Below are 27,521 nucleotides of genomic sequence, written 5' to 3' on the forward strand. Positions count from 1 at the left end.
AACCCTTTACCTCATATTTTTAAAACATTAGTTCTGTTTCTCGCAGAACCCTCGTGACAAGGAAACTCTGAGCGGTAAAGCTGACATACAAAAGCAGTAAGATGGGGGCCAGCCAAGTGGCAGAGTGGTTAAGTTTGCTTTGGCGGCCCAGGGTTTGCTGGTTCAGATCCTGGCGTGGACCTAACTACCATATCAAGCCACACTATGGCAGACATCCCACATATAAAGTGGAAGGAGATGAGCACAGATGTTAGCTCAGGGCCAAGCTTCCTCAGCAAAAAAGAGGAGCCTTGGTGGAAAAGGTTAGCTCAGGGCTAATCTTCCTCAGGGAAAAAAAAAAGGAGTAAGATGGCTGGAGGGCAATCCTATGTACCTGAGGCAATATTGTGCTTCTTGGCATTTACTTCATCTTTAATTGGAAATGCCAAGTAGTCTATTCATTATTTTTAGTAGTTAATATTCTTATTTAGTATGCACTTATTAGTATACATTAGCAATTTTAAAACATTTCAACAAAACAAAATTATAGTCAAAATTTTATTATCTCGCGTGGAGTTAATTCCTTTCTTAGGATTCCCAGGACACTTTAGGGTGCAGCTCTATAACCCAAAGAAAATGTAGGTGCAGCTACACAATGAATGAGGACCATTGGGACAGTCACTTGTGATAATTCAGTCAGAGCAAAATGTTTGGCCTCTCAAGTGGAAAACTGCTTCTGGTTTGCAGTGGCTCTGAGATGAGTCTTAAGAGAATGAACTCACTTCACATGGCCAGCTCCCTGCCAAAGCACTCTACTCCAGGAATAAGATGTTTAATCCTTTCAATTCAATGACTATAGCAGCGAAGAAAAGAGACAATGATTCCCAACAGAGCTAAACCACATGTAAAAAACAAGGAGAATGTGCCAGGCTGTCTCATGATCAAGTATTTATAGTAAAGCTATTAATGGAATGGCAACTCCAGGGGAGTGGAGATCCTAAATAGAAATGAAAATTCTGATGCACTCATCTTCAACAGCAAGAACTTCAGTGCCGTCCTAAAGGACATAACAGAGGTAAAAAGCCTTTGGTATGTGATCAAACCTATTCTCTGCTAAAACAAATGTTCTTTTAAAACCATTGAGATATTGTCTAATAAAATACATCGTGTTTTACTACCACCATTCCTGTTACATGTTGTATTACGATAGTCCGTTTATTCGTATAACACATTTCTTTTTAGACTCTACTAACTAAATAAAATATTATTTTCAGTATAACACTCACTGTGTGTAGGAAAGATGTTCTTTTCGATGAGTGCTACAGTCACTGAGAAAAACTCATAAGCCAAGTCTAAAATAGATGAATCTGAGCATTTTCATAGTTACAATGGCATTGACCTAAGTTTTATATGAAAGGCTGTTTTCCCTGAAGAAGCTTTAAGTAAATGGCTACTCATGGAAACTTCTAATTTATATTGAATCTGTGGCAGTTCAGAAAACTGTTTTAAGTTTATGGAAAAAATTTTAAGTGAATACTTTGTTTTCTAAATTCTGTATTTTCTTCATTTATCAGTCCTATCAATTTTGTGTTTCTCTGAATTTCATTTGTAATTTTAAGCAGTTGATAATCTGTGTTCACAACGGGAAAAATAGTTTTAATTCTTTCTAACTTTAAAGGAAGTCTGTCCTCATTTCACATGGATAATTACACCAGCGACGAAGACGGAGATGATGACTTTGACACCCAGCTCATCATTCAACAGAGTTTACAGGATATTCACAAGCCAGGAACTACACAGCAGGCACCTGAGGAGGAGAGGTAATGGTCCCATTGGCAATGTGGTATAAGTATCCGACAGTTGAGACTTGTCCAACCAAGACACATACAAACTTATCTGCCACCTCAGTCAGGTGGATGGGGTAGGGTCCAATCTTTAATCTATCAAATCAAGAGGAAGAATTATGTAAACTTAAACCCGGAAGAGACTAACTCCTTCTGAAGGGTGTGGATTCAGAGTTCACTTATGATGACACTAGAGAAGGACTCCGTGTGTTCCTCAGTGGTGTGAGAGAATTGCCCTGGATATGGGCTATCTGCAGCCAGGCGCACCTAGTCCAGTGCCCTCTGGCTGCTCAGCATCCACAGCCCTCTGAGTAGTTACTGTTGTTTTTCAGGGGTGATAAACCCTATTTGCTTGGGATGGTGACCTCTATATGCCTGCTGAGAGGTAAAACTGGATAAATATGTTTTAACCCCAAGAGATTTTACAATTAAATAGAGAAGTTGAAGTACATCAAACTATAGTATTCTTTAAAAGTAACAAAGTCAAGGAGTGATCACTGTATGCCACATTATTTCAAGCATTTCATAATTATTACCCCATTTAAATTCTAATTCAAATTACCTCTCTATGTGGCAGGTACTATTATTATCCCCATTTAGAGATGAGGAGACTGAGGCACAGAGAAGTTAAGTGACTTACCCAAGGTCACAGAGCTAGTAAGTGAAGAGCCAGGCAGCCTGGCTTCAGAGTCGGTGCTCTGTACCATACTATTCCTACACTTTTGTGTTAAATTTAGGAATAATCTTTAAATAGTTAAAGTTTTGTAAAGAAATTGGGTTCATTAGATTATCTGTTATATTAACTTTGTGATTAAAAATTTTAAAGTTCATTGAGTAATTGACTTTGAAGTCATGATTTTAGGCTAAAGGGCGTAAGAGATTTTGATCAAAAATATTGAAAGTTATCAGAGAAATTAAAATTGACTATATTATAAATTTCAATTCTTAGACTTGCAAGAATTGTATGATATTCAGGAAGGCTTGCTGATTTGGTCAGGCACCTGAAGGAATTAGGAAACTAGAATATACTTGAGACAGGTGGGAAAATGCCCCCGATGCAACAAAAAAAGCCCCCGTCCTAATCGCCAAAACCTGTGACTATGGAACCTTCCATGGCGAGGGAGCATTAAGGCTGCAGGTGGAAGTAAGTTTGCTACTCAGTTGACTTTACGATAGGGAGAGGAGCCCGGATTTACCCAGGTGGGCCCGAAGTAATCACCAGGGTCCTTAAAGGTGGAAGAAGGAGACAGAAGAGAAAGAACCTGAGAGATGGTAGGGCGGTGGCCCAACATTGCTGGTTTTGAAGATGGAGGAGGCGTCCATGAGGCTAGAAATGTGGGAGGCCCCCAGGAGCTGGAAAAAGCAAAGGAGTGGATTCTCCCCTTGGAGCCTCCGGAAGGCGACCCTGCTGACACGTTGAGTTTAGTCCAGTGAGCCCATTTCATGCTTCTGAACTGCAGAACTGTGATAGATTTGTGTTATTTTAAGCCACTAAGTGTGTGGTAATTTCTCACAGCAGCCACAGGAAACCAATACAACATTAAATCTGTAAGTACAGTTTTAAATGTTTAAAAGAATTTAATTGACGACCAACTTGTAAATAGTACAGATTGTCTAAGGGAACTTATTTTCCTCAAGCTGGGTGCATTGCATAGTCAAAGATAATAGGAAGGAGACAGTCTTTATTTACTGTATTTAAAAATAATATAAGATTCATAAGTTGAGCTGCAAAACTTTATTTTTAAATGTTTTAATAAAAACATTACTTAAACAAAACTGCTAATAGTGTTTTCTGAGCACAAATTCTGACCATGAATATTTTGTGAAACTCGCACCATGGTTATTTACCATTGTTAATAATTTTTGTTACACTCACATTATAGAGTGGCCGTTAAATTTTACCATATGATAATGTGACATTTCAGTCCTAGGCAGGTTTGATTCAGTTCAGCAAACATTGATTGAGGGCTTACTGTGTTCCAGGCTGGCTTACGGTCCTTGCCGTAGAGAAGCTAACAGTCCAACAAGGGAAGACAGACACGGGAGAGGAGATTCCTCAGAACGCATTAAGGGCCACACTACATTTTGGAAGTATTTCTCTTAAGCCCCAGTCATTGCCTCAAACGAGAGTTCATCTCATGTGAACTACTTAACCACTGCTGCCTTTACCCTTCCTTTTGTTTCATATCAGATGCCTCAGTTTTTCCCTCAGCATTGGAATTACATATATATTTTTTTCCTTTGCAGCTTCCATTCCTTTGTGAGCACTGACTGGAAGAAGATAGTTGAAACAATAGAGACAGTTAAGTACTCTTCCTATTCTATCCCCTTCAACTTGTGATAAGATGTGTTGGTAACAACAGGAAGCCTAGAAGCAGGTTCTCCTCAATGCTTAAGACCATGGCATCCACAGCTGCTGTGGCCTTTCCTGGGAGAAAATGCTTCAGCACAACCTAACTAAGAGCTCCTGACTCCTGCGTGGACAGACTTTTTTTCTGAATGTGACACGATGATGGGTATTCACAGGGCTCGGTGGTGTAGAGTGCTAGATAAAAGGCCTTACTGCTTGTTTGTCCAATGCCATTTAAATTTGTCTTTCATAGAAAGTGGTGCTAGAATTCTGTTGTCTCATGCCTAACCTTAATGGCAATATGGGGCTGCCATTTATGTGTGCCAAATGTGAATCTGTTTTCATTTGGCTTATTAATAGGTAAGGAAGATGCCTTGTCACACTTGACCAAGTACCGTTCTGCTTTTGATGAAGCAGATAGGATAGGCTGGCTTCCTCTGCATAAGGCTGCAGTGCAATTAAATAAGAACATTTTGGAAATAACTCTGAAAGGTAAACTTCCTTTATAACTCTTTGTGATGCTTCTGAGAAATCGATTTAACATTTATTTCTGTATCCTAAACTGTTTGGTCTAATGGATTTATTTCAGCTTCGAAACCCAGTGTGTGGGAGCAAACCACCCACGATGGTGAAACGCCACTTTTTTTGGCTGTCCGCAATTGCCTCTTAGAAAATGCCAATTTTCTTCTTCTCAATGGCTGCAATCCGAATGCCAAGAATTTCGAAGGCAATTCTCCTCTTCTTACAGGTAAATTAACCCCTTGTCTCTGGAGAAGAGTCTGTGGCTCTGAATCTCCTCCATGTCCATGGGTTTCAGAGGCAACTTGTTTTTTTTTTTAAGCTTTTAAAGATTTTATTTTTTTTCCTTTTTATCCCCAAAGCCCCTGGTACATAGTTGTATATTCTTAGTTGTGGGTCTTTCTAGTTTTGGCATATGGGACACTGCCTCAGCGTGGCCTGATGAGCGGCGCCATGTCCGCACCCCAGATTCAAACCAGCAAAACCCTGGGCCGCTGCAGTGGAGTTCACAAACTTAACCTCTCAGCCACGGGGCTGGCCCCCAGAGACAGCTTTTTGTGCATAGTTGTAGCACTGTCACTTTGGTCCCAAGTAACCAGACATGGGTACTTGACTCTCACGAAGCTTTCTAGAGCTGGCCTGTGAGGTGGCCTGATGCAAAATCTATGACCAATTAAGAGTTGATCATTTTGCTTGGTGCCTTAATTGAACCAGTTAATTCTGGTGTAAGAAATAGAGGAGCAAAGTAGGAAGCAGCAGCCAATGGTTGGGTAAAGATGGCATATTGAATACAAATGACTAATCTTGCTCCCTCCCGAGTCTTCACTAAAATTACAGTTAAGCAATTGTTTTAAAGCATTAAGATACAAAAGAATGGGAAGAAGAGGAGAGGAGACAACAACAACATGATTTTTTAAACCTGGAGAGCAGATGGATGAGTAATAAGTGACAAGAAAGCCAAATCTTAATTGGTAGTGGGGAAAGCCAAAACCTAGCACAATTATATCAAAAGGTCTGGAAATCATTGGCAATAGTTACCTCATGGAACATGGGTGAAGGATGGGCAGCTGAAATAGGAGGATTGGTTGAAAACTATTAAGGAACAAGTAGTCAGATCTCTAGATCACTTCTCCCAATCCACCTGCTGGGACAGACTCCTCCCTGGCCCCAGGAGAGTTCTGGAAGCTTATTCTCTGGATAGTTTAAGCAGAGGCTCCCTGGACTGAAGGATGTTAGGTGAGGGCAGGAGTACTAGACTGAGAACACTGGAGGAACTAAGCAAACATAAACCTCCCAGCCCTCCTCCACCACCAGGATCCTAGCAAGCTGGCAGCCACAACTTCACCCTCCAAGAGGAGGTTTCTCTGGAGAATTTGATCAGCCCAAGAAAAAAAAAACAAAGATAGTGAAATTGGGTGTTCCCCAACAAATGCCCCAGGCATATCAACCTACAGTTAAGATCACAGTCCAGGGGCCAGCCTGGTGGTGTAGTGGTTAAATTTGCACGCTTGCTTCAGTGGCCCAGGGTTTCGCCAGTTCAGATCCTGGGCGCAGACCTAGCACCACTCATCAAGCCGTGCTGTGGCGGCCTCCCACATAGAATAAGTAGAAGGACCTACACCTAGGATGTACAACCATGTACTGGGGCTTTGGAGAAAAAAAAAGTCACAGTCCACAAGCCTCACCCAATGTTTAGAATTTCCAATTAGCTTTTTAGTTCCTAACTCTTAACATGAGCAGGTACCCAAGGACTATCTGAGGAAAGTTCTCAACAAACCAATAGAGATAGGCAACTTGGAGGAAGCAGATTATTTAGGGAAAATAAAATGTAGGGGGAAATTATCATTAATTTCATCAGAGAAATTAATGAAAATTGAAATAATAGGATACTATCAAAAAATCAAAAAACAAAACACATTCTTAAAAATTAAAAATACAATAGCAGAAATATAAAGCTCTCAAAACAAATGCTGGGAGATAGTTTAGGAAAGCTTCCAGAAGAAGACTGTAAGAAATGGAAAATAGGAAAAAAAAAAAAAAAAAGAAAAGAAAACGAGGAGTATCTAAGAGGAGCAATGTGTGAATAATAGGAACGCTGGGAAGAGAAGAGACGAGATGGAACAGTGTACCCTCAATGAAATAAGTCAAGAAAACGGTTTCCTAAAACAAAGGACATGTGTTTCCAGAATGAAAGGGCACACTAAGTGCCAGCTCAATGAATTAAAGAAGACCCAACCCCCTTGGCACTCTATACTTCCAGTCTGAGAGCAATTAGAGCACTTTCTACAACACATTATAAGTGGTTCTGAGCAGAATTCATATTGATTCAGGGTCTGGCACCAAGCAAGAGTCCTCACACACAGTAGGTGCCAATAATTAGCAACCAGACAGGGAAATAGGGGTTTTAGGATCTTGAAAGACTGAAGATCATCATCCAAATGTGAATCGACAGCATAAATAGAGAAAAGCCAATTATTGGAGAATTTTGATTAACAAAATGTGAGGTTAAAAATAATATCCTAATAAATAATTCCTAATAGTTTAAAAATAAATTCCTAATTAAATTCCTAATGCTGTTTTTGTTTTTCTTCATTTAAAGCAGCTACAAGCATATCTAGGTCTGTACTGCATACTTAAATTCCCATTTTCTTGGGAAAATAAAGATGATAAATGAATTTTTTTTGCAGCCAATAGACAATAATTGGTCATGGCTTACAGAAAAGCCAACAGCCTACTGATGTAAAACACTATTAATATTGATAGATGCCTCATTTTGCAATCTGTTTTCCTAAACACAAAATGCAGGCACATGAGGGGAGGTAGGAAGAGGTCCTTAGGAAGCCTGAGGGACACTAGCTGATAAGATACTCTGGCCTTCATTTCCTGTTGAAAATAATGCCCACCTCACTTCTGATTTCCCAGCTGTGCTACATGATTCCTATGACATGGCCTCCTTGCTGATCAGTTATGGGGCGGATGTCAATCTGCGGTGTGCCAATGAGAGGACAGCACTCCACGAAGCAGCCAAACTGGGCAGACGGGATATGGTGAAGCTTATGCTGGTTTCGGGGGCGCACCCTGACCCACGGAGCTCCTATGGATTCACTCCTCTGGCTCTTGCTGCCCAAAGTGGACACACTGAAATCATGGAAATATTACTGCAGAAAGGCAAGATTTTCCATACAGTCAGTACACTACAAAGGGGTAACATGACCCTAGCATTCTCCTCTTCAGGGAGAGCTTCAAAATAAGAGAAGTTAATATTTTATTTAAGCCTAATACAAAAAACACATACTTTTGATAAAAGTATGTGTTAATGTTGACTACTGAAAAGCCTAAAACAGTCGGAGACTGAATTTATTTGGTGTGAAATAAGTTTCCTAAAATTACTAGGATGCAGGTTCCTCTTTTAATTAATGTTCCCTGACCATGTTAAGAGGATGGTTGTTTTTGGGTTTTTTTTTAACGTTTTTTTGGTGGTGGTGTCCTTTTCTAGATTCATAGAATCAAAGACCCTGCAACGCCCCCTACACGTTGTCTCTGCTTAAACTAGGTCATGGTCATGAGGCAGTCCCAGCTCTTATCTGATGACTTCAGTTGTTAAGAGATTCTTCCTGATTTCTTCTCTTTGGGTCCCAGTTCTCCCCTCTAGTAATAACCAAAACTCTGAGAGAAGGGGAAGCCAACTTATATTTATCAAGTACTTTCTAAATACCAGGCATTGAGCTACCTATGTTGCCTCATGTCATCGTCTAAAAACTCTGTGAGGTAGGCATTGTCCTCATTTTGCACTTGAGGAAAGTGAGGGTCAGAGATGGTAGCAGTTGCAACACTTGCCTTCAAACATGCCTCCGCCTGCCACCAATGCTGTAGCTGTGGCCATTTTAGCTCCTGGTTTAACTGGCGGAGACTTTGGCTCAGAGAACGTCAGCATTTATTGTCTTTGCGGAGAACTCCACTGATGACACTGTTAGATGAAGCAATGTAGTATCTAAAGCTTTTTGGTTTTCAAAGAAACAAACCTTTACCAAGATTTAATAAAGTCCCGATATTAGAATTATTTTCTTTATTCTCCTCCCTGTTTGTGTCCAGAAGCCTTCTTTCTTTAACAAGATATAGTCCTGATCTCCAATATTCCATACAGCAAAGACTCCGAACAACCTTAAATCTAAATCATAGAGGGAAGGCTAGTTTCCAATCAATGGCTGTTAAGATATTTTAAATGAGTGATATCAGAGATGTCTAAAGTCATTAGTTGGAATAACAAAAGTAAACACTGGATCCTTTATCTTTAAGGAAAAAGTAACCTTTTGTGTACATCATTGATTAAAACATAAAGAGGCGAGGCAACAGATTTTAAATCCTTAACCTTTCAGAGAAACCAGCATTGTTGACCTCAATGAGGTCAGTGAGTGAGCATTTTCCTTAGGTAACCCACTTACAGAGTAATTTGCACAAAGTGACATAACTAGTAAATGGCAGAGCCAGGATTTGAACACACATCTGTTTGATTCCCAAGCACATTACTTTACCACCCCGCATTGCTAGAGGCAACATGACATCACAGAAATAGGCCCTGGGTCTGACCCGCCTGCCCATGAGTCCTGACCACCTTGCTTGCTAGCTGTCCATCTCTGCGGAAGTCATTTAACCTCAAGGATCCTCAGTTTCTTCATCTTTAAAATGAAGATATTATCATCTACTTCTTAGGGTTGTTGTGAGGTTCAGAAATTATGATGCACATAAAGGAACCAGCACATAGCACTCATTCCACGGAGGCTCATAAGACATTTGTTAATGTGTTCTAGGAATAGAGTTCGTAGGCAGGCACTAAACTCGGATGACTATGGAGTCTGTACTAAAGTCACTACATCCTTTTTATACGAGCTGTGAATGTGCCCTGAATGCCCTCCTTTCCTTTTGTTTATTCAAATGTTACTCTTTCTTCAAAGCCTGTTTTACTGAAAGGTCTTCCACAACTGATCCAACACTCCTTCCTTCACTTCCCAGCCCCTCACAGTCCCGGCCCTGACATCTTCTAGAGGACATTTTGCCTATACCTGTACTCTTACTATCCACCCCACTCACGATGCTTAATGTACAGGGTACTACAATTTATCCTTTTAACTATCAGCAGTCCACAACTTCAAATAAAAACTACAGGGTCTCTTACTATGAACAACCCCCTAAGAACCAGTGAAAACAGAACAAATGCCCTTTTCCACCATAACGTCATCATTAGATGGCATGGTGAGAGAGTTCGACAGGATTGTTAGTACCATCCTATATATAAGTGTGTTATGAGTTAAGTAGGCTTTTGAAGGCTGGTCTGGAAATAAAATCACCTTTTGTAAAATTATTTCTCCTGCAATTTTCAAGTTCAAACTAACAACATAAAATTACTCTGAAAGCCAACCTACTCATAACTTAGAGACTGCACCATTTTTTCCTTCTCAACTAGATTATAAGCTGCCTGAGAGCAGAGACATATATTTTATTTCTTTGATTCTTAGTGCTTTGCTAAAGTGGCTGCTCAATAATTGCTTTTTGGAGGTGGTGGTATATTTTTTTAAGGATGCTTAAGCAATACAGTGGAAAAGACTTTGCATAACAAGACTCTCTCTTCTCTTAGGAGCTAATGCTCTTGGTCAGGCCTCTGATTCTTCTTCCATCTTACTTGAAGCCGCTCGTGGAGGAAATCCAGACTCTGTGACTCTCTTGCTGGAGCATGGAGCTGATGCCAACATCCCTAAGAATTCAGGCCACCTGCCCATTCATGTGGCAGCTGACAGAGGCCATTTATTGTAAGTTCAATTACATTATTGCAAATAATAGAAACAGTAATAGCTACTTTATTTATTTTTGGAGCAGCTTCTCAGAACTTTATAGCCTTCATCCCTGATCTTATAACTCCAACACCCCTTTTAAAGCTAAAAAAACTCTTGACCAGCTAGAGAGGTAGAGTCAGCATATTCTGTAGCCACTGAAGAGACATAAAACTGTTTTATCATCAGCTCTTTAGGCAATAATGGGGAGCCTCAGATCTCACTGATTGGACTAATTCTGAGTTTTATAATCTAGACAGGAGTTTCATTTAGCCTTACTTGGTATCTGAGCTTTTGGATGCAGGAATTACGCTTTTTTTTGGTTGGCGGTTCTAAATATACCACCTAATACTAATACCGTCCAGTGGAGTATAAAACAATCATGAACAGGTTAATGCTGCATCTTAACAAAAACTATTTTTAAATGCACCTTGAAATTTTTTCTCAGAGCTCTAAAGACTTTGGTTCCAGTTACGGATTTTGCTGCCATCAAGCGGAGTGGCATCAGTCCAGTTCACTGTGCAGCAGCAGGAGCACATGCTCAATGCCTGGAACTTCTCATTCAGGCTGGATTTGATGTAAATTTCATGCTAGATCAGAAAATTCGCAGACACTATGATGACCACAGGAAGTCAGCTTTGTATTTTGCTGTATCAAATGGCGACCTCTCTTCAGTTAAGTTGCTTCTGAGCGCTGGAGCTTTGCCTAATCAAGATCCAGTTAACTGCCTCCAGATAGCCCTAAGGATGGGCAATTATGAGCTGATAAGTCTGCTGCTGCGGCATGGGGCCAACGTCAATTACTTCTGCAGAGTCAACCCTTTACATTTCCCATCAGCACTGCAATACACACTGAAAGATGAAGTCATGCTCAGGATGCTGTTAAATTATGGGTATGACACAGAGCGATGCTTTGATTGTCCTCATGGAGACAAAGTACATCCCTCCTATACTTTTGAAGGCTGGACATCTACAGTTATCAAAGATACTATGGTAAGTCCACAGTATCGACTATATCACCTTACACAGTCATTATCGGTGGCCCTGAACTACAGCAATAGAAAAGACTCTAGGGGCCAGCCTGGTGGCACAGTGGTTAAGTTCGGATGTTCTGCTTTGATGGCCCAGGGTTCGCCAGTCCAGATCCTGGGTGCAGACATGGTACCACTTGGCAAGCCATGCTGTGGTAGGTGTCGCACATATAACGTAGAGGAAGATGGGCACAGATGTTAGCTCAGGGCCAGTCTTCCTCAGCAAAAAGAGGAGGATTGGCAGTGGATGTTAGCTCAGGGCTAATCTTCCTTAAAAAGAAAAAGATGAAAAATACTATCCATTCTCTCCAGAAGCTCATGGTTGGGAAAATTTTAATATGTTATATAAAAAATAAACACAATAGTAGAAAGATATAAAAGATATAGAAAAAGTGACAACTCTACCTAGAGTTTCACAATGAAGCAACACCTGAGCAATGTTTTGAAGAATGAATGCAGTCTTTTATACCAGTAATGCTTTTTCTTTGAAAAATGAGTTAGCTAGCTGAAATCCTTCTGCTTTCCCGACACCCGTGCCCCTAGGTTTTCAGCTCTCTCTTTTGGCTCTAACGTTTGGTTAAATGGTTTTCTCTAATTACTTTTTGATGAAAAAAGAATCCCAATAAGTACAGTTGACCACTCCTTCCTTCTTGAGACTTTTCTCTTGGCTTTCATCAACCACAATCTCCTATTTTCCCCCTATCTCATCAGTCTCTTCTATTTTGCCAACTTGAGCACTTCCCCCAACTTCTCAAATAGCTGCCACCCTTCAGATTTCATTTCAAGTGTTACCTCCTCAAAGAGGCCATTCCCTATCCACCTTATCTAAGGTAGTTCCCTTCCCTGATCATTCTCTTATAATGCTGTTCATTTCTTTTATAGCACTTATCACTTTCTGAAATTATCTTTTTAATATTTTACTGATTATGTCTCCCCACAAATACATGAATATAAGCTCTTGTTCACCATTTTCCTCAGCTTAGAGATCTGTGCTTAGCATACAGTAGATGCAGTATAAATACTTCAATTCATATTAAAATCTGAAAATAGAAAGGACATGAAGTGGAGAAAGCACTTTGAATCAATTCTGAAAAGTGAAAGGGAAAATATTTTAATACTGCATGTTTATTATTTTCGGGTTATGTTTAATGTGGGATTTGGCATTTAGCATATATCACCTTGCATTATTTCCTGATTTTTCATATAGCATTACTTGACTTCTTACACAGGCATCTTATCTAAGAGCATGTAAATTACTTAATAACAGAAACTATCATATCCCTCAAGTATCAGGGTGGGAGTAGGTTATGAATGATAGAAAACCTCAAATAAGAGTGGCTTTATCAAGATGGCTCATTCCCCTCTCATTTAAACAAAGGTCAAAAGTAAATAGCCTTCTAATTGGACAGCTCCATGAGTCACAGGAGAAATTCAAATCCACATTCCAGCCAGTAGGAAGGCAGGCAGGTGGAAGGAGCACACACCTTGCTCTTCTTCAAGGGCATTCTGGGAAGTGCTCACACTTCCACTTACATCTCATTGGCTAGAACTTAGGTGGGCACATCTAGGTGCAAGTGAAGCTAGAAAGTTAATCTTTATTCCAGACAACCACGTGGCCAATCAAAGGGGCTAATATTCTGTAACAGTCTCTCTCACACCCACATTACATCTTACATAGTTCTGAAGACAAGTAGTATCTTTCCAAATGTCAGACCTAAGAAATAGATTTTCTCGTTGGACACCTTTGCTTACAAATGAAGCACCTGAGACCTTGGTTCCTGACTCTGAGTTGAGTGCTCTTTTGATTGCTATTTAAACCATAGATACTTAGTTTTTCATTTACTTTCATAGTTCTGATTTTCTTCCTCAGTTCTGTGAAGTAATAACTTTGTCATGGCTGCAACATCTGTCTGGAAAGGTTGTTCGAGTGATGCTTGATTACGTTGATCAAGTTCGGATCTGTTCAAAGTTGAAAGCTGTGCTCCAAAAACAGGGACTCTGGTCAGAAATCCATTTTATCTTGAGTGAGTTTCTTTCTTGTAGAAGATTCTTAACGAAAATACTAATTGTATTCTTATTTGTTTTGTAGAACATTCTTCTCTTTTGCCTAAAGAAACCAAGAAAAATACTATTCCTATCTAAAAAATGTTACTGTTTATAATTACAATTAATTTGTACTTATTACCAAATCTGTTTGGTAACTCTTTATTATATAGGTAGGTAGTAATTTTCTCCTAATCTCATGGAACACTGTAGACACAGGAATTAAAAGCTATGATATGGCAATAAAAACAGAGATGAGAAAAACCTACGATCTAAGCCTGTAGAGGATATCAAATGCCCTTTCAAACCAAATTCTTTCACAGTAGCACATAAGTCAAATTAAGAATTTCTTTTATCTCATTTCCCCCTGGGTAGCGATCTTTAGTTTTGAGCCTGACCCTGACGGGCAGGATAGGGGGTTAATACATTCAGAGTTAAGAACTTTAGGTCTCACAAGCCAGACCCACAACTGATGCTAGTCTTTAGTCTCTAACCTGATGTGGCTCTGAAAACATGTCTACAAGAAGGGCTGCAATGAGAAACGAAAAGCTGTTTCCCTATTAACTTTCCCACTTAGTCACAGCAAATGAAAATCTTGATGGCTTAAGTATAAAATACATTTGCTAACTAAACCCTAAGATCACTAAGAAATACAGCAATTTTTTCCTTTTGGATAATGTGCCTGTCTCTTTCATTTTAGCAAACCCTCGCTCCCTAAAACATTTGTGCCGCCTAAAGATCCGGAAGTGTATGGGACGTTTACGTTTGCGCTGCCCTGTCTTCATGTCATTTCTTCCTTTACCCAATCGTCTAAAAGCATATATCCTTTACGAAGAATATGACCTTTATGGACAAGGAATTTTCACAGGAACCTGGTAATCCAACCATTTTGGATGAAAAGGTATAATTCTGCAATTGTGTTTCTTAAAATTTGCCTTGCTACATGATTCATATTTCTCAACGCAGTCTACATTCTTTAGAAAGTTGCTCTGAACAGAGCCTCTCAATATATAAACGGCTAGCATTCTGAAAGGCAGTTAAAAAAAAAAAAAAAACCCGAACAGTAAAAATTTCAATTAACTGAAATACAACAGTTCTGACTCTGTATTGATCTTACATTACGTATACGAATCCACATGGCTACATGGTCAAAAATACCAGCTGCCACCTCTGATAATTCAAGGTAATGCTTAACAGTATTCCTTTTTATAAAGAAGTACATATATAAAATATCTTAGTGATTAAACTGAGTAAATATTGATTCCAGCACATGACCTAGAAGTTAGTTCTTGTGCAAAAGTCTCAAGGCCAGCTTAGCATCTGTTTACTTGCAGAATCCAATACTGAGGTGGGGTAATTAACTTAATTGAAATAGACATTCAGTTGCAATTTCATCATTAATGGGAAACAAGTGTCCTGTCCCTTTTTTCCACAAAACCCTGGCTAAGGGTTACCATTTATCGATTAATGTGATCACTGGAACAGAAATTAAAAATGTGTTCAAATAGACGATGGCTTATGATTTCTGTATTGAACCTACTAGCCCAGTTCTGGACACATAGGAGGGGCTCACTGATAGAAGCAGTTACAGGACGTTTACATGTTTTTTTTAATTGAGCTTACGATAGTTTACAATCTTGTGAAATTTCAGCTGTACATTATTTGTCAGTCATGTTATAGGTGCACCACTTCACCGTTTGTGCCCACCCTCCACCTCCCTTTCCCCTGGTAACCAATAATCTGTTCTCTTTGTGCATGTGTTTATCTTCCACATATGAGTGCGGTCATACCAAGTGTGTCTTTCTCTATCCAGCTTATTTCGCTTAACATAATACCAAGGTCCATCCATGTTGTTGTGAATGGGATGACTTTATCCTGTTTTATGGCTGAGTAGTATTTCATTGTGTGTGCGTGTGTACGTATACCATATCTTCTTTATCTAGATAGGCACTTGGTTTGCTTCCGTCTTGACTATTGTGAATGCTGCTGCAATGCACATAGGGGTGCATGAGTTTCTTTGAATTGTTGATTTCAAGCTTTGGATAAATACCCAGTAGTGGGATGGCTGGTCATATGGTATTTCTTTTTTAAATCTGAGGAATCTCCATACTGTTTTCCATAGTGGCTGCACCAGTTTATGTTCCCACCAGCAGTGTATGAGTGTTCCTTTTTCTCCACAACCTCTCCAACATTTATTTTTTGTCTCGGTTATTTTAGCCATCCTAATGGGTGTAAGGTGATATCTTAGTGTAGCTTTGATTTGCATTTCCCTGATGATCAGTGATGATGAGCATCTTTTCATGTGCCTACTGGCCATCCGTATATCTTCTTTGAGAAATCTCTTCATTCTTTGATCAGGTTGCTTGATTTTTTGTTGTTGTGTTACTTCTTTATATATTATTGAGATTAACCCTTTGTTGGATATATGATTTGCAAATATTTTTTCCCAGTTGGTGGGTTGTGTTTTTGTTTCAATCCTGTTTTCCCTTGCCTTGTAGAAGCTCTTTAGTCTGATGAAGTCCCATTTGTTTATTCTTTCTATTGTTTCCCTTGTCTGAGAAGACATGGTGTCCAAAAAGATCCTTTTAAGACTGATGCCAAAGAGGGTACTGCCTATAGTTTCCTCTAGAAGTCTTATGGTTTCAGGTCTTGACTTGATTTTTGTGAATGGCATAAAGGAATGGGCTATTTTCATTTTTTTTACATGTGGCTGTCCAGTTTTCCCAACACCATTTGTTGAAGACACTTTCTTTTCTCCATTGTATGTTCTCAGCTCCTTTGTCGAAGATTAGCTGTCCACAGATGTGTGGTTTTATCTCGGGGATTTCAATTTGTTAGTTTAAATTTTTATTTCTGTATATTCTATGCTGCATGAAAGTACAGGTTTCTATATGTGGAAAGTGAAGAAACTGCGTAGACATTCATTCAGCCACACCTGTGTAGCATTTAGATGGCATATCAACAGGGAGAACAGAGAGGGAGGATGATGTAGTCCATTTTCACCACAGGCCTAGTCAGCTACAGTCTTGATTTTTGTATGTTTATTCTTAGTATATTTTTTTAGCATAATATAGTCCATCTTAGGGAAACTGAAGTTACGTGATTTCTTTCTGATGTAGGGATTCATGGCTATATAGACTACTTCTGCAAGCACAGACTTAAAATTACTTTTAATGATACAGTTTTCACATAAAACAATTTGCAGAACTAGCTAGCATAAATATTTTTATTTTTTAATCAAATGTTAGTGTCCGTTTATAAGTAAGTGGTGGATTATATGTATGTCAACATACAAATATATTTAGGATACACACACACTTAGATAAACTACATAATTCTAAAGTTAGTTTCACCCACTCCCTGGACCTTCTAAAAGTGTGTACATTTTATAAAATGCAAAACAAACTAGAAGAGAAACTCCCAGGAGAAGAAGAAAACTTGATAAGTGCTACAGGAAACTATAAAGAGCACATGGGATAAATATGCATTAGTATTAAAACTACATCCCAAGCCACTTATGCTGGAGTACACAATAACCTGCCCCTTTTCTGTGAATAGAACCAAACATAGCAAGTACACATTGTCTATAACATGTTAATTACTGAAAAATCGCTTTATTTTTCTAAAAGAGTCACTAGTGATGAATCAGTATTACTTCCCAATAAGTGACTCTTTAAAAAATTTTAGCTGTCATGGAACTGCAGTGGGCTAGAGGTGTAACTATAGTGTCACAACAGATTAAGAAAAAGTCCAACTCTTTTATAAGCATCATTTGAAATTACTTGGAGAAAAAATTCAAAGTATCAAATATTTCATACAAAAGAGACTGTACAAAAATTATGGACTTTATTATACATTAAAAATCTCCTAATAGCATATTTCCTGAAGCCATGTCAGGGAATACCTATTTTGACAAAATGAAAAAATAAGTTCTCCACTCCACATGTATGCCACCATTACATAAAGTCGAGCTCTTCAAATCCAATTCTAAAGGGAAATGTAACATGATCTTTAATTTTATACTGCATGATTAATAGTATCAGTGAAAGAAGAATTAACCAATTCACTTACATTACAAAATCACTAAATATACAAAGCAGTTTCGCACATTAGTTATAACTTAATCCCCAGTTCTCATATTAACTGAAGTTAATTACATAGGAGTATGGCCACAAGAGATTGGTTAAAAAGTATAGTTCCAGTTTCAAATCTTTATGTATTAATTAATTAATGTAGAACAAAATCTCATGAAAGAGTAAGTCAAACTTGCTAAAGATAAAATGAAAGGGTTGCTTGCTACAATCAGTGTGTTTTAATATTTAAAGTACAGTTTGAATGCTAGGAGGTTGTTGTCAAAACCAATGTTAATATTTTCACTTTATTAAGTCAAGTGGCAGAAGGTTTTGTAACACACAAGCTCTTAGGACCTGAAGCATTATTTATATAAGATTTAAATCTAAAATACTTGTAGTTCCTATATATAACTCAAAATTAACTCAGATGCCTCTACCACATAAGATATGTTATGTAGAATGTTATGCACACCCTACTATCTTTTTCTCAAGCATAAAGGTAACACAAATTTACCACCCCTAGATTGTGGAGCCTGAGAATTCTTTTGAAATTAAACACAAAGTAATCATTGTAGACATGGCAAAAACTAGACTGGCTTTGAGGATTCTGTACAAGGTAACAGTTTCAGTCCCTTGTTAGAAAGTTTTCAAAATATTAAAAGGGAGAAGGAATAATAGGTTTCCTACCTATTTACTTCACTACTAGAATTATAAAAGTACTATTCATATGGATAGCAGAGTGCCTAGCAGAATTAGGTAGACAACTTCTTTCATTTTAAAGAATCAGCTTTGTTAATCTCTAAAAACCACAAAATGTAAGACTGAATCTGAGAAAGATATTCCAAAATCTAACAATTACCACTCAAGCATTCCAGAGCTAGAAGGGGTTTCAAAGAGCAACAAAGATCAGCTTCTTCCCTAAATAAAAAAGAGAGTTTATTAAAGTTGATGCTTAAATATCTGCAGTAATGGAATAGTTCATATAGTACGATAGTAATGGAACAGAAGTTACATCATCGAACATTGTTAAACCCATACACAACTCCTATTTGGTGCTGGAATGCGCTTTGGTCTGGCCTGTGGACATGAGTGTGTTACTGTGGAGATTCCTATCAAACATGACTTAACAGCAACTACAAATCTGTCCAGAATCCCTAAGTTTGCCAGTACCCTTAACTCTAGCCTCCACTTTGACCCAGAGTGCTAACAAAGGGCAGCACTTTGCTACCAGGCAAAGCACCAGCCTAGTAAAACTGCCTCCTCGTGCTGACCACCCTTGTTGGGTGACAAGTTTCATCTGAACTAAGCAAGGTGACAACTCACTAGTATAAACAAAAGACTTAATGAAACAGAAAGCTTAACTAATTCTCAAAAAGGTCTTAAAAGCAGGACTTGGCATGACTAATCAGGTGTTGACCACAGAAGAAATTTCAACTTCTACAGAAGGAATGATACACAAACTACTGTGAATGCATTCCCTTTAGTAAGCAAAAAATAAACTTTTTAGAAAAAGTATTCCATAAATTTCTCCCTTTTTACTAAATGTTTTGGTAACACAGGGCTGCAAAATAACGATTATCAAGTAATCATTATTCCCATTTGGCACATGGATAAAATGAATATCATGATCCTATGTATAATTATCTATCCCATTCCTACAGAAAATAGTGTATATACAGTGTGAAACAGCCAAACTATATTGTGAGAAAAAAACAGATGCCATTTCTACTCAGAACTAAGAAGAAGAAACTATATATCAAAGAACAAAAGGCTTTTTTTCCCTTGTAAAATTAGTCTTAGTCACTAATCTCTTGAAAACTTTAAATCCATGACTATGTAAAATAGTTTATTCAATATATTTAACTTGTCTATAATATACTTTTACATGCGAAACATACGAACATAATTTCTATCGGCAATGTTAAAAATCCAAGTAAAGAAAAAAAAAAATCAAGTTTTGACATAGAAGTAGGCAGTAGAGAAATGTCATTTTAACCTTGGCACCAGGCTAAAATCCTTCCTTGGTTAACTCTCCTACACCAAGCATTCAATTTCTTTTCAACCTTTCATGGAATCAGACCTTTTACTCATTTGAAGAGTACAAGTATTTATAATAATTAGTGCAAATTATTCTCATATATTAGTTATTTGCTTTTGTGGATATAAAGTGGTGATGAGCATTTTATCAAAACACGGGATTATGAAAATACTGTGGATATTAGTCTGAAATTTAAAAGACTACATTTTCTAAACTAAACTCTGGGAATTTTTACTTTAAGCAGGAAACATACTTGTTATAGAACTTCTTTTGAAATATCACGTGTTTTTCAATAAAAATTATTTCACGCAATGCAGAAAATATGGTGTATTATTTTGTATCAATATCTTTACACGTTAAGTCCTAATCTAAAACAAACAAAAATCCTTTTAATAAATTCCAAAATCTTCTTTTAACCATTACTGCTCTGCAGCAATAATTCAAGTCCCAACCTGAGAACTAAGAATGTGATAATAAAATGCCAAGGGCTCTATCACGTAAACTTCTTTCCTTGGCATCAGGAGTAGTACATCAGGGAAACGTTGCAATCCAAGAAAGTGCCCTGAAATCAACAGTACCGTCTTTCACAATTTGAAACCTGAAGTCTAAAACCTCTGTCCTAATTATTTTATAAAAGTTCTATTGCACATTTTATATTGTTAAAATATTTGCAAACTTATACAATTCTCCACATAAAGAGTTTTGAACCTATTCAGTCGCAAGCTTCCTCAGTGCCAGCAAAATGTTCCGAATAAAATAGAGGGAGCATATCCATGAATGTCGAAAGCTGAAGAATAAATGATTCCTTATGGTCATAGTCAATTACAATGAAAGATAATTCACAATTTGAAGGAAAAAGGCTTAATTAAGCAAGTGCAGTTCCTCAGCAATCGACTTCAGGGAGATGAACAGGTTTCTTTTAGACATGTGGAATCTGATGTTACTGCATAGGATTTTATTTTGAAGGAAAGAAAAATCAATGCAAACCTAAGTCATTAAGGTCAATCATTTTAAAAAATGAAGTTAAAACAAACAAGGCAATATAAACTTTAGTCTCCTCCTTGATATTTCAACATAGTTGTTACCTTGTGCCATTTCATCACAGAAATTATCAATAAATTCCAAGGGGGGATATATCAACCAAAATCAAGGATAAGTTTATGCTTCTGACTCTCTCTTCTTTCCTTCTTCTCCCAAATCACTCTCTTCTGACTGGCTGCTGCTAAGGACAACAAACTGCCCCTCACTACTGGCTTGGTTTGGTCTACTGGAAGCAGCTATCAACCGACTCTGTTCTTCTAAGTCCTAATGGAAAAGAGAGAAAAGAAACTAAGTTAATTGTTTGCACCCAGATGGAAAACTATGTAGTTAAAATACACACTTGAGAGCCACTTCAATTTTTCTGTCATAAATATGTATGCATAATTTTGGCCGCTTACTAAAAAGAAAGGCTACTCACAACCAATGCAACAACAAAGTGAATTTTGGCACCATCCTAGAAATCCTATAAAAGCCAACATTTCCCTCTTCTCCATTTTTACGGTCAAGAACCACGTTCAGGCCATCATTATCTCTTACCTTTTGCCAGGAAAAGGCTCACAATGGATCATTCCACATCCCCTTTGTTCCCCGTCTCCAGCCCTCTTCTCCATCTTTGTCCAATTTATCTTCTAAATTAGTTGTCATCTATCCTCAGCCTAATCTATCAAGGAAGCCTTGACTTCAGTGTCATCGTTGCCACTTTCCCCCTCCTTTGTCCACACATCCAATCCACTGTCAACTCTTGCTGGTCTGTTCTCATTAAGTATCCCACAGTGATCTCCTCTTTTTCATTGCTACTGCCACAACCCATAACAGCTCTTACAATCTCATGGATCACCTATCTAATGCATTCTCCAGATTTTGCTCTGAAATTCGTCTAGCTTAAAATTATCCTGTTGGATGGACAACGATTTGACACTCCTGGTAACATTAAATATTAATAAGTATATATATATATATATATATATATACACACACACACACATATATATTCCTAGAAGCCAATGTGGCTTTCAGCAATGACAGTTAAATCTAAATGTATATATACAGCATTTCAAAAAACCTGCTCTGACAGAGACAACCTTCATTGGAATATGGAAATATGAAACTTCTGGTATGTTTGCCAAACAGCAAGTCATACTACATGTGTCAGTTAATCTATATTATAGTTATACTTAGAATGTAAAGATATCAGAAGACAGACGTCATCCTTTTCTACTATGCTATGAATCATGTGGTTATGAAGTGGCTGATGAAGCAGAACAGACCTTCATTTGGAAACTAAAATCTGAAAGTCACAGTGCTGAATTAAAGAAACTCTTCACAAACATCACATCAGAAAAGATCTCGACATTAGGGCCGCATACCTTTTCAATCTGTTTTTGTTTACTGAGTTCTTTCTGTTGCTTCTCTTTTACTCTCTCTATTTCTTTTTGTTTTTCTGATGCCCTACGATCCTGAAAAACAGATGAATACAACTAATTAATTAAATATGAAATACTTTAAATTTTAGACTTTTCAATTAATACTACCTTTGTAACTTTTCAATTTTTTGCTTTTATATTAGAAAGCACGCCAAAAATTTACATTCTGTTAGCCATTTATCCAAATCCTAAATGCCATATCAGCAATAGCATTCACTGTCAACCTTGCTTAGCAAAATGATTTTATTTACTTGCTAATATGAAAGAATTTAAATTATTTTAGTTAACATTCTTGGATAATTAAAGTGTCTTGGATTCTTACCAGTTCTGCATGCAAAGCTATCTGTTTTGCCAGTCCAACAGAATCACAAATCTAAAAGGAGAAAAAGTAGAAAAAATTCACAGTTCTCACATCAAAGTAATAATTTCAAGTATCCAAATGGCTGATGTAACTCGCTTTATAACTCATTATAATACACTGCTTCAAACAAAAGCTGATGTAAGAATGTTGCAGCCCCCAAACCAAGCTCTTGTGTATTTCCTTCAGGGGCTGTGGGCTTTCACTGCTAGCTCTTACCTCTCCCGGAACCTAGTTCCTGTCATCTCAAATTCATTACCAAGACAATAATAAGGTCAGCAAAGGATGAAGCAAGCAGCTTTTGATGCTACTTTAAGCTAAAGACATCTGAAAATGGCTGATTATGGGAATATATTGCATCCGCAGGATAAGTTAATGAGGTCAGAAGATTGCACCAGCTATCAATGGCCAGGAAGATACAGGTCTGTAGAGTCAGAAGGCCCAACTCATCAGCTCAGCTCTGTCCAGAGCAACAGGCTTTGGTCAAGCAACTCAGTTGGACTAGGCAAAGTCTGCGAGTTTTTCCCAGAAATCTTACTAAGAACTTTGACTATAAGGTGTATTTTACAATAGGAACACATTTTGAAAAGCCACGTACCTTTTCTCCCTCATTGTTTGATTCAAATATATAACAGACTGATGATAGATTACTTTCACTTCTCCCTCCTGATGTCCGAAGAACAAATCCAAAAAGCCTCTTATTTTCCTGGTGTGTAGCATACAAAACTACACTTGGTAATGGAAACTACCACAGAAAACATCAGAAGCAAACATGAGATTTTTCAAACCATTATATCAGCAGTCTTATACATGACAAACTCATGTGCTAAGTTATAAAAATATCATAAACAGAACATTAGAGCCAATTTTTTTTCTTAACAGAATGGCAATCCAAGAACAAATAATGTCATATTTAGTTTGGATTGCCAGGCAGAATAAGAGGTTGTTGAATACTGAATTTATTTTATTAGTCATTAACACATTTTACAAACTCAAATTCAGTAACAAAAATAATCTATATTATTAAATGATTAAATAAGAGCAAATATTTGCAGCTATTTCAAAACAGATAATTATAAACTCAATCATAGTCGCTTTATAATTCCTACTGTTAGCTTCTTTAGTGTATAATACATGCTCCCTAAAGGATAAACATTAAGTGTCACACCAGAGTGCACATTCTTTAAGTTACACGGAATGTTCAATTATAACCTTTTTGGAGAGAGAGCCATAGACTTAATTATAACAGCTGAAGGCCACTCATAATTGATACTACTATATCTGAATATACACAAGCAGGGTTATTATAAAAATGTAAGATGTGAATATCCTCAAAGAGACTTAAAATAAAGCTTTAAACATGTAGAACTCACCGTGAGCCTTGTAACTTGTGTTTGTGGATCAATTAACCTATAATAATTAAAAATTTGGAAAACAAACTTTAAATAGGCTGAAATTATGTAAACATTTTTCCTACAGTTTTTTGAAGGAGAGGTTACTACTTACTTTAAACAATCACAAGTGACTAATAAATGTGATTCTGTCATACGAAAGATGTTATGGATGGCACGGGCAGCTAAGATTTGGCGCATTGTTTCATAAACAACATCTGGATTGTCGTCTGATTTCACCTCCATAGAACCAAGGAATCGGACAATAAACAACTGATGAAGAATAGAATCTACAACAGAACAAGGTACACTATGTATTTTTAAATCCCACATTTTTTTCCCTAAAGAATAAAATACACTGCCTCCTTTGAGATTTCCAGTGAAAAGTAAACATAGCAGAAGTATTTAGGAAAAAACTCCTAACTACAGTATTCAAGTTCCACGAAAATTAAGGTGTCAAATTTAAACAGCAAAAGGTTATACTTCAAAATTAGTGGTTCTGAGTAAAAAGAATTCCTTGTACTAATCTTACATCTTTTCTATAACTTTGAAATTATATCAAAATAAACAGCTACTGGAAAAAGAAAAAAATAAGTTATGCTCCCGTATCAGAAGAAAACATCAGCTGTCAGGAAAAGCTTAAAAGATATAATACACATTGAGACTTTGACTATGAGGCCAAAACTAGGATACTCTAGGGCCAGCCCAGTGGCATAGTGATTAAATTTGCATGCTCCACTCCGGTGGCCCGGGGTGCATGGGTTTGGATCCTGTGCACAGACCTATACACCACTCATCAAGCCATGGCGTCCCACATACAAAATTGGAGGAAGACTGGTGCAGATGTTAGCTCAGGGACAATCTTCCTTAAGCAAAAAGAAGAAGAATGACAAGAGATGTTAGCTCAAGGCCAATCTTCCTCACCAAAAAAAAAACGAAGAAAAAAAAAACAATATCCTATAATTGTGTGAATAACAAAACCTTAAGTCCAATTAAGTTGTTGCCTTAAGTGTACTATGAGTAAAAAGAGAAAATTGTGAAGTAAAGATACCATTAAAACAGCATAAGCAGAACAAATGTAAACAAATTCTTCACAGTTTACTGCTGAGAATTTCTAAAATAGAATACTGAACATCTGTTTTACCTTCAGTTTCAGATTTTGTACCTCCTCCAGATTCTCCAAAAGGATTTGTACGCCTGAAAAGTTTTTAAAAAATTATGAGCCAATGGTCAGTTACCATGAGCCACATGAAAGGCATCTCAATCATGGAAACCAGAGTTAAACACTAAGTCACAAAACCTTGTACATAGATTTAAAAAAAAAAAACTCTAAGTATTCCATCCTGTTAAGGAATACTACCGATGACCAGCTTACAGATAGAGGCCCTGCCCTCACTCTGAGTTAACAGGCTGAACTCAAAGTTGCTGCATTTTAGAAGATGCAGATGGACTGGAGGTTTAGCTACACGCACACAGAATCAACATCATCATAAATCATGTTGCAAAAGTTCCTGAATTTATATAAACTAGGACACAGAAACAGCTGGTTTAGGTTCAATTTTAGCTACTTGAGAAAAATGCTAAGGACTTCCTGAGACTGTAAAAATCTCTCTTGAGGTTCTCTAATTATATATTGCAAGTTAACTATGATAATTTGAACATTTTCTAGTTTTAAACTTGTATTTCTCAAAGGCATATATAATAGAATACAAGAAGAAAAGCTAACTATAAAAGGAGACTACCTTCCTCCTAGTGTGCTTGGCTCTTGGCACACCCACAATGAAGGAAGAATAGTACAATTTAAAGTAGGTTTTGTAAGCAAACTGAGAGCTAAACGGTTCTAAAATAACACTGGCATTAAGATAACATGGAATTGATCTCCCTAATACATGTCTGACCTATTACATTAAATGCTAAGTATATTTCTGTGATCAAATGTAAATTACTTTTTCTGGGTCACAGCCACGTATATCAAAATTAATGTTATCAATTTATTAGGTGTCTAACCTACTTGATAAATGATTTGCCTTAAGTCATGTTTCCTTTGTCCACAGCTAAAGAAACATTTTAACTTTAAGGATATTTCTCATTATATAAACAAAAGATGATTCATTAATAATTCATAGCATGATAATGTTTCAGTACCTTCCTGGAGATTTCTTCTTCTGATACAAGATAATATTTTCTAATAAACCTATATCACATGTATTACTCTCAAGAATTTTTAAAATATTGTCATGACCCAAAGACAAGACTGGCAACTTCCTTCTGCAATTTTAAAAGCAAATATCTAACCAGTAGATCTGATAAGCAAATCAGAATTAAATATTTTTAAAACTAAATTATCTTAACTTGTTCGAGGCAGAAAACAAAGAGAAAAAACTGCGTGATTCTTCCCCAACTATCAAAATTATGTTAGGTAATTAAACAAAAAGAGTACAACACAGCTGATGCACATGACACGTGAGAGATGACTCTCAAACACAGAAATGGAATCATAAACCTTAGAGACCACAGCACAATATCCCTGTGATGCCATCACCCACCTGTTTCCCTGACTAGAGGCTTTTGCCTGGCCAGGCTGATCTTCACACACGGGAGAAATGATGTCAAACTGTATTGGGGTGTCTGGGGCGACAAGAGAATCTAGAGAAAGGGCAGCCAAACTTGTGGACTCAGATCCTAAGGATCCAGAACTGCTGGTTCGAGCTGTCGGTGGCCGAGATTGTCTAAGCACAGAAAAAAACAAGGAGGCCTTGCATTTAGTTTTCTCTTTTGGAAACTGAACACTTAAACTAGGAGAAAAGAAAATATAATTTTATAAGTCAACGAGAAGGGGAGAACAAATTTTAATAAACACAATCCCAAATCATAGCTACTTATTTCACAACACATTTCTTTCTTTCCAACTATTAAATTTAAAAATATAAATCACCTCAATCTAGAGATCAACACTAGGGAAATTTGGAATCATTATTTTACTTAGCACTTTTACTGGTATATTTATCAATTTGAAAATAATACACTTTCTATGTTGTTTGAAGAACTAGTTCGTACTCATATAAGTAGCACTGCTAAAATCGAAGTGTTCGCTACCACTTTCAACAGCCCATATGGTTCTTTAAATACCCACAGTCTGGTATCTCACCCTGCTGGCCGCAGGCTCTCGTGCCTCTGCTGGAAAGATGGGGAAGGAGTGACAGCTTCCAAAGCTGACTGATTTACTCGTGCAGCAATTTCCTATTTTATTTTAAAAGGACTAATATTAGTAAAGCAAGAAAACCAAAAATCTGAATATAACTCTCTGAATTGTCAGAATGTTCTTGAGTTACTTAAAATGCAAATTGGAGTTACTAAAGTAGTTCCATATTCTCTTGTCTTAATATTAAGATACATAATTAACTTTACAACATTATAACTTAAGTTTCCTCTTACTTCCTGTAGATCTAGGGGGGAAAAAAATCTGATTTTTTTCCTGCTAATATACATAATAGGAAATACTGTTTTTTCTTTAAATTTTTATCTACCAGATTTTTTGGATTAAAGTTTGTATTGCTAGCACCTAGTACAGTGCCTGGCATAGCGGGCACTCAATATATTTGCTAA

General features: G+C 37.3%; 2 protein-coding genes across 7 annotated transcripts in view; one reads left to right on the forward strand and one right to left on the reverse strand.

Annotated features, from left to right (window-relative positions):
• The first annotated feature begins 917 nt into the window (after positions 1 to 917).
• On the forward strand, positions 918 to 24,136 carry ASB14 (ankyrin repeat and SOCS box containing 14). Of its 4 annotated transcripts, none has more exons than XM_070492418.1 (11): positions 918 to 1,054; positions 1,658 to 1,799; positions 4,071 to 4,124; positions 4,532 to 4,665; positions 4,763 to 4,921; positions 7,615 to 7,860; positions 10,325 to 10,496; positions 10,966 to 11,509; positions 13,418 to 13,571; positions 14,291 to 14,491; positions 20,929 to 21,164. In XM_070492418.1, the coding sequence occupies exons 2-10, from the start codon at positions 1,678 to 1,680 to the stop codon at positions 14,467 to 14,469; spliced, it is 1,764 nt and encodes a 587-aa protein (XP_070348519.1). In that variant the 5' UTR covers positions 918 to 1,054; positions 1,658 to 1,677; the 3' UTR covers positions 14,470 to 14,491; positions 20,929 to 21,164. The 4 variants fall into 4 exon arrangements, 3 of the variants coding, with proteins under 3 accessions (XP_070348519.1, XP_070348520.1, XP_070348518.1); XM_070492419.1 differs by lacking the exon at positions 20,929 to 21,164 and adding an exon at positions 24,004 to 24,136 and having other exon boundaries at positions 933 to 1,068; XM_070492417.1 differs by having other exon boundaries at positions 933 to 1,068.
• The window catches only part of APPL1 (adaptor protein, phosphotyrosine interacting with PH domain and leucine zipper 1), a 33,807-nt gene continuing 23,700 nt past the window's right edge, over positions 17,415 to 27,521 (reverse strand). For 2 of the 3 annotated variants that reach the window (XM_044753972.2, XM_044753973.2), the window contains exons 14-22: positions 27,064 to 27,155; positions 26,462 to 26,644; positions 25,060 to 25,112; positions 24,031 to 24,205; positions 23,898 to 23,934; positions 23,123 to 23,269; positions 22,489 to 22,539; positions 22,110 to 22,199; positions 17,415 to 21,006 (exon numbers count right to left, since the gene is read on the reverse strand). In XM_044753972.2, the coding sequence (XP_044609907.1) occupies positions 20,860 to 21,006; positions 22,110 to 22,199; positions 22,489 to 22,539; positions 23,123 to 23,269; positions 23,898 to 23,934; positions 24,031 to 24,205; positions 25,060 to 25,112; positions 26,462 to 26,644; positions 27,064 to 27,155 (975 nt within the window). In that variant the 3' untranslated portion in view covers positions 17,415 to 20,859. The remainder of the gene's footprint in view (positions 21,007 to 22,109; positions 22,200 to 22,488; positions 22,540 to 23,122; positions 23,270 to 23,897; positions 23,935 to 24,030; positions 24,206 to 25,059; positions 25,113 to 26,461; positions 26,645 to 27,063; positions 27,156 to 27,521) is intronic. The other variant, XR_006517175.2, reaches the window with a different exon arrangement.

The sequence above is a fragment of the Equus asinus genome, chromosome 21 (genome assembly GCF_041296235.1).
Source record: "Equus asinus isolate D_3611 breed Donkey chromosome 21, EquAss-T2T_v2, whole genome shotgun sequence".
NCBI classification, from domain to species: Eukaryota; Metazoa; Chordata; class Mammalia; order Perissodactyla; family Equidae; genus Equus; species Equus asinus.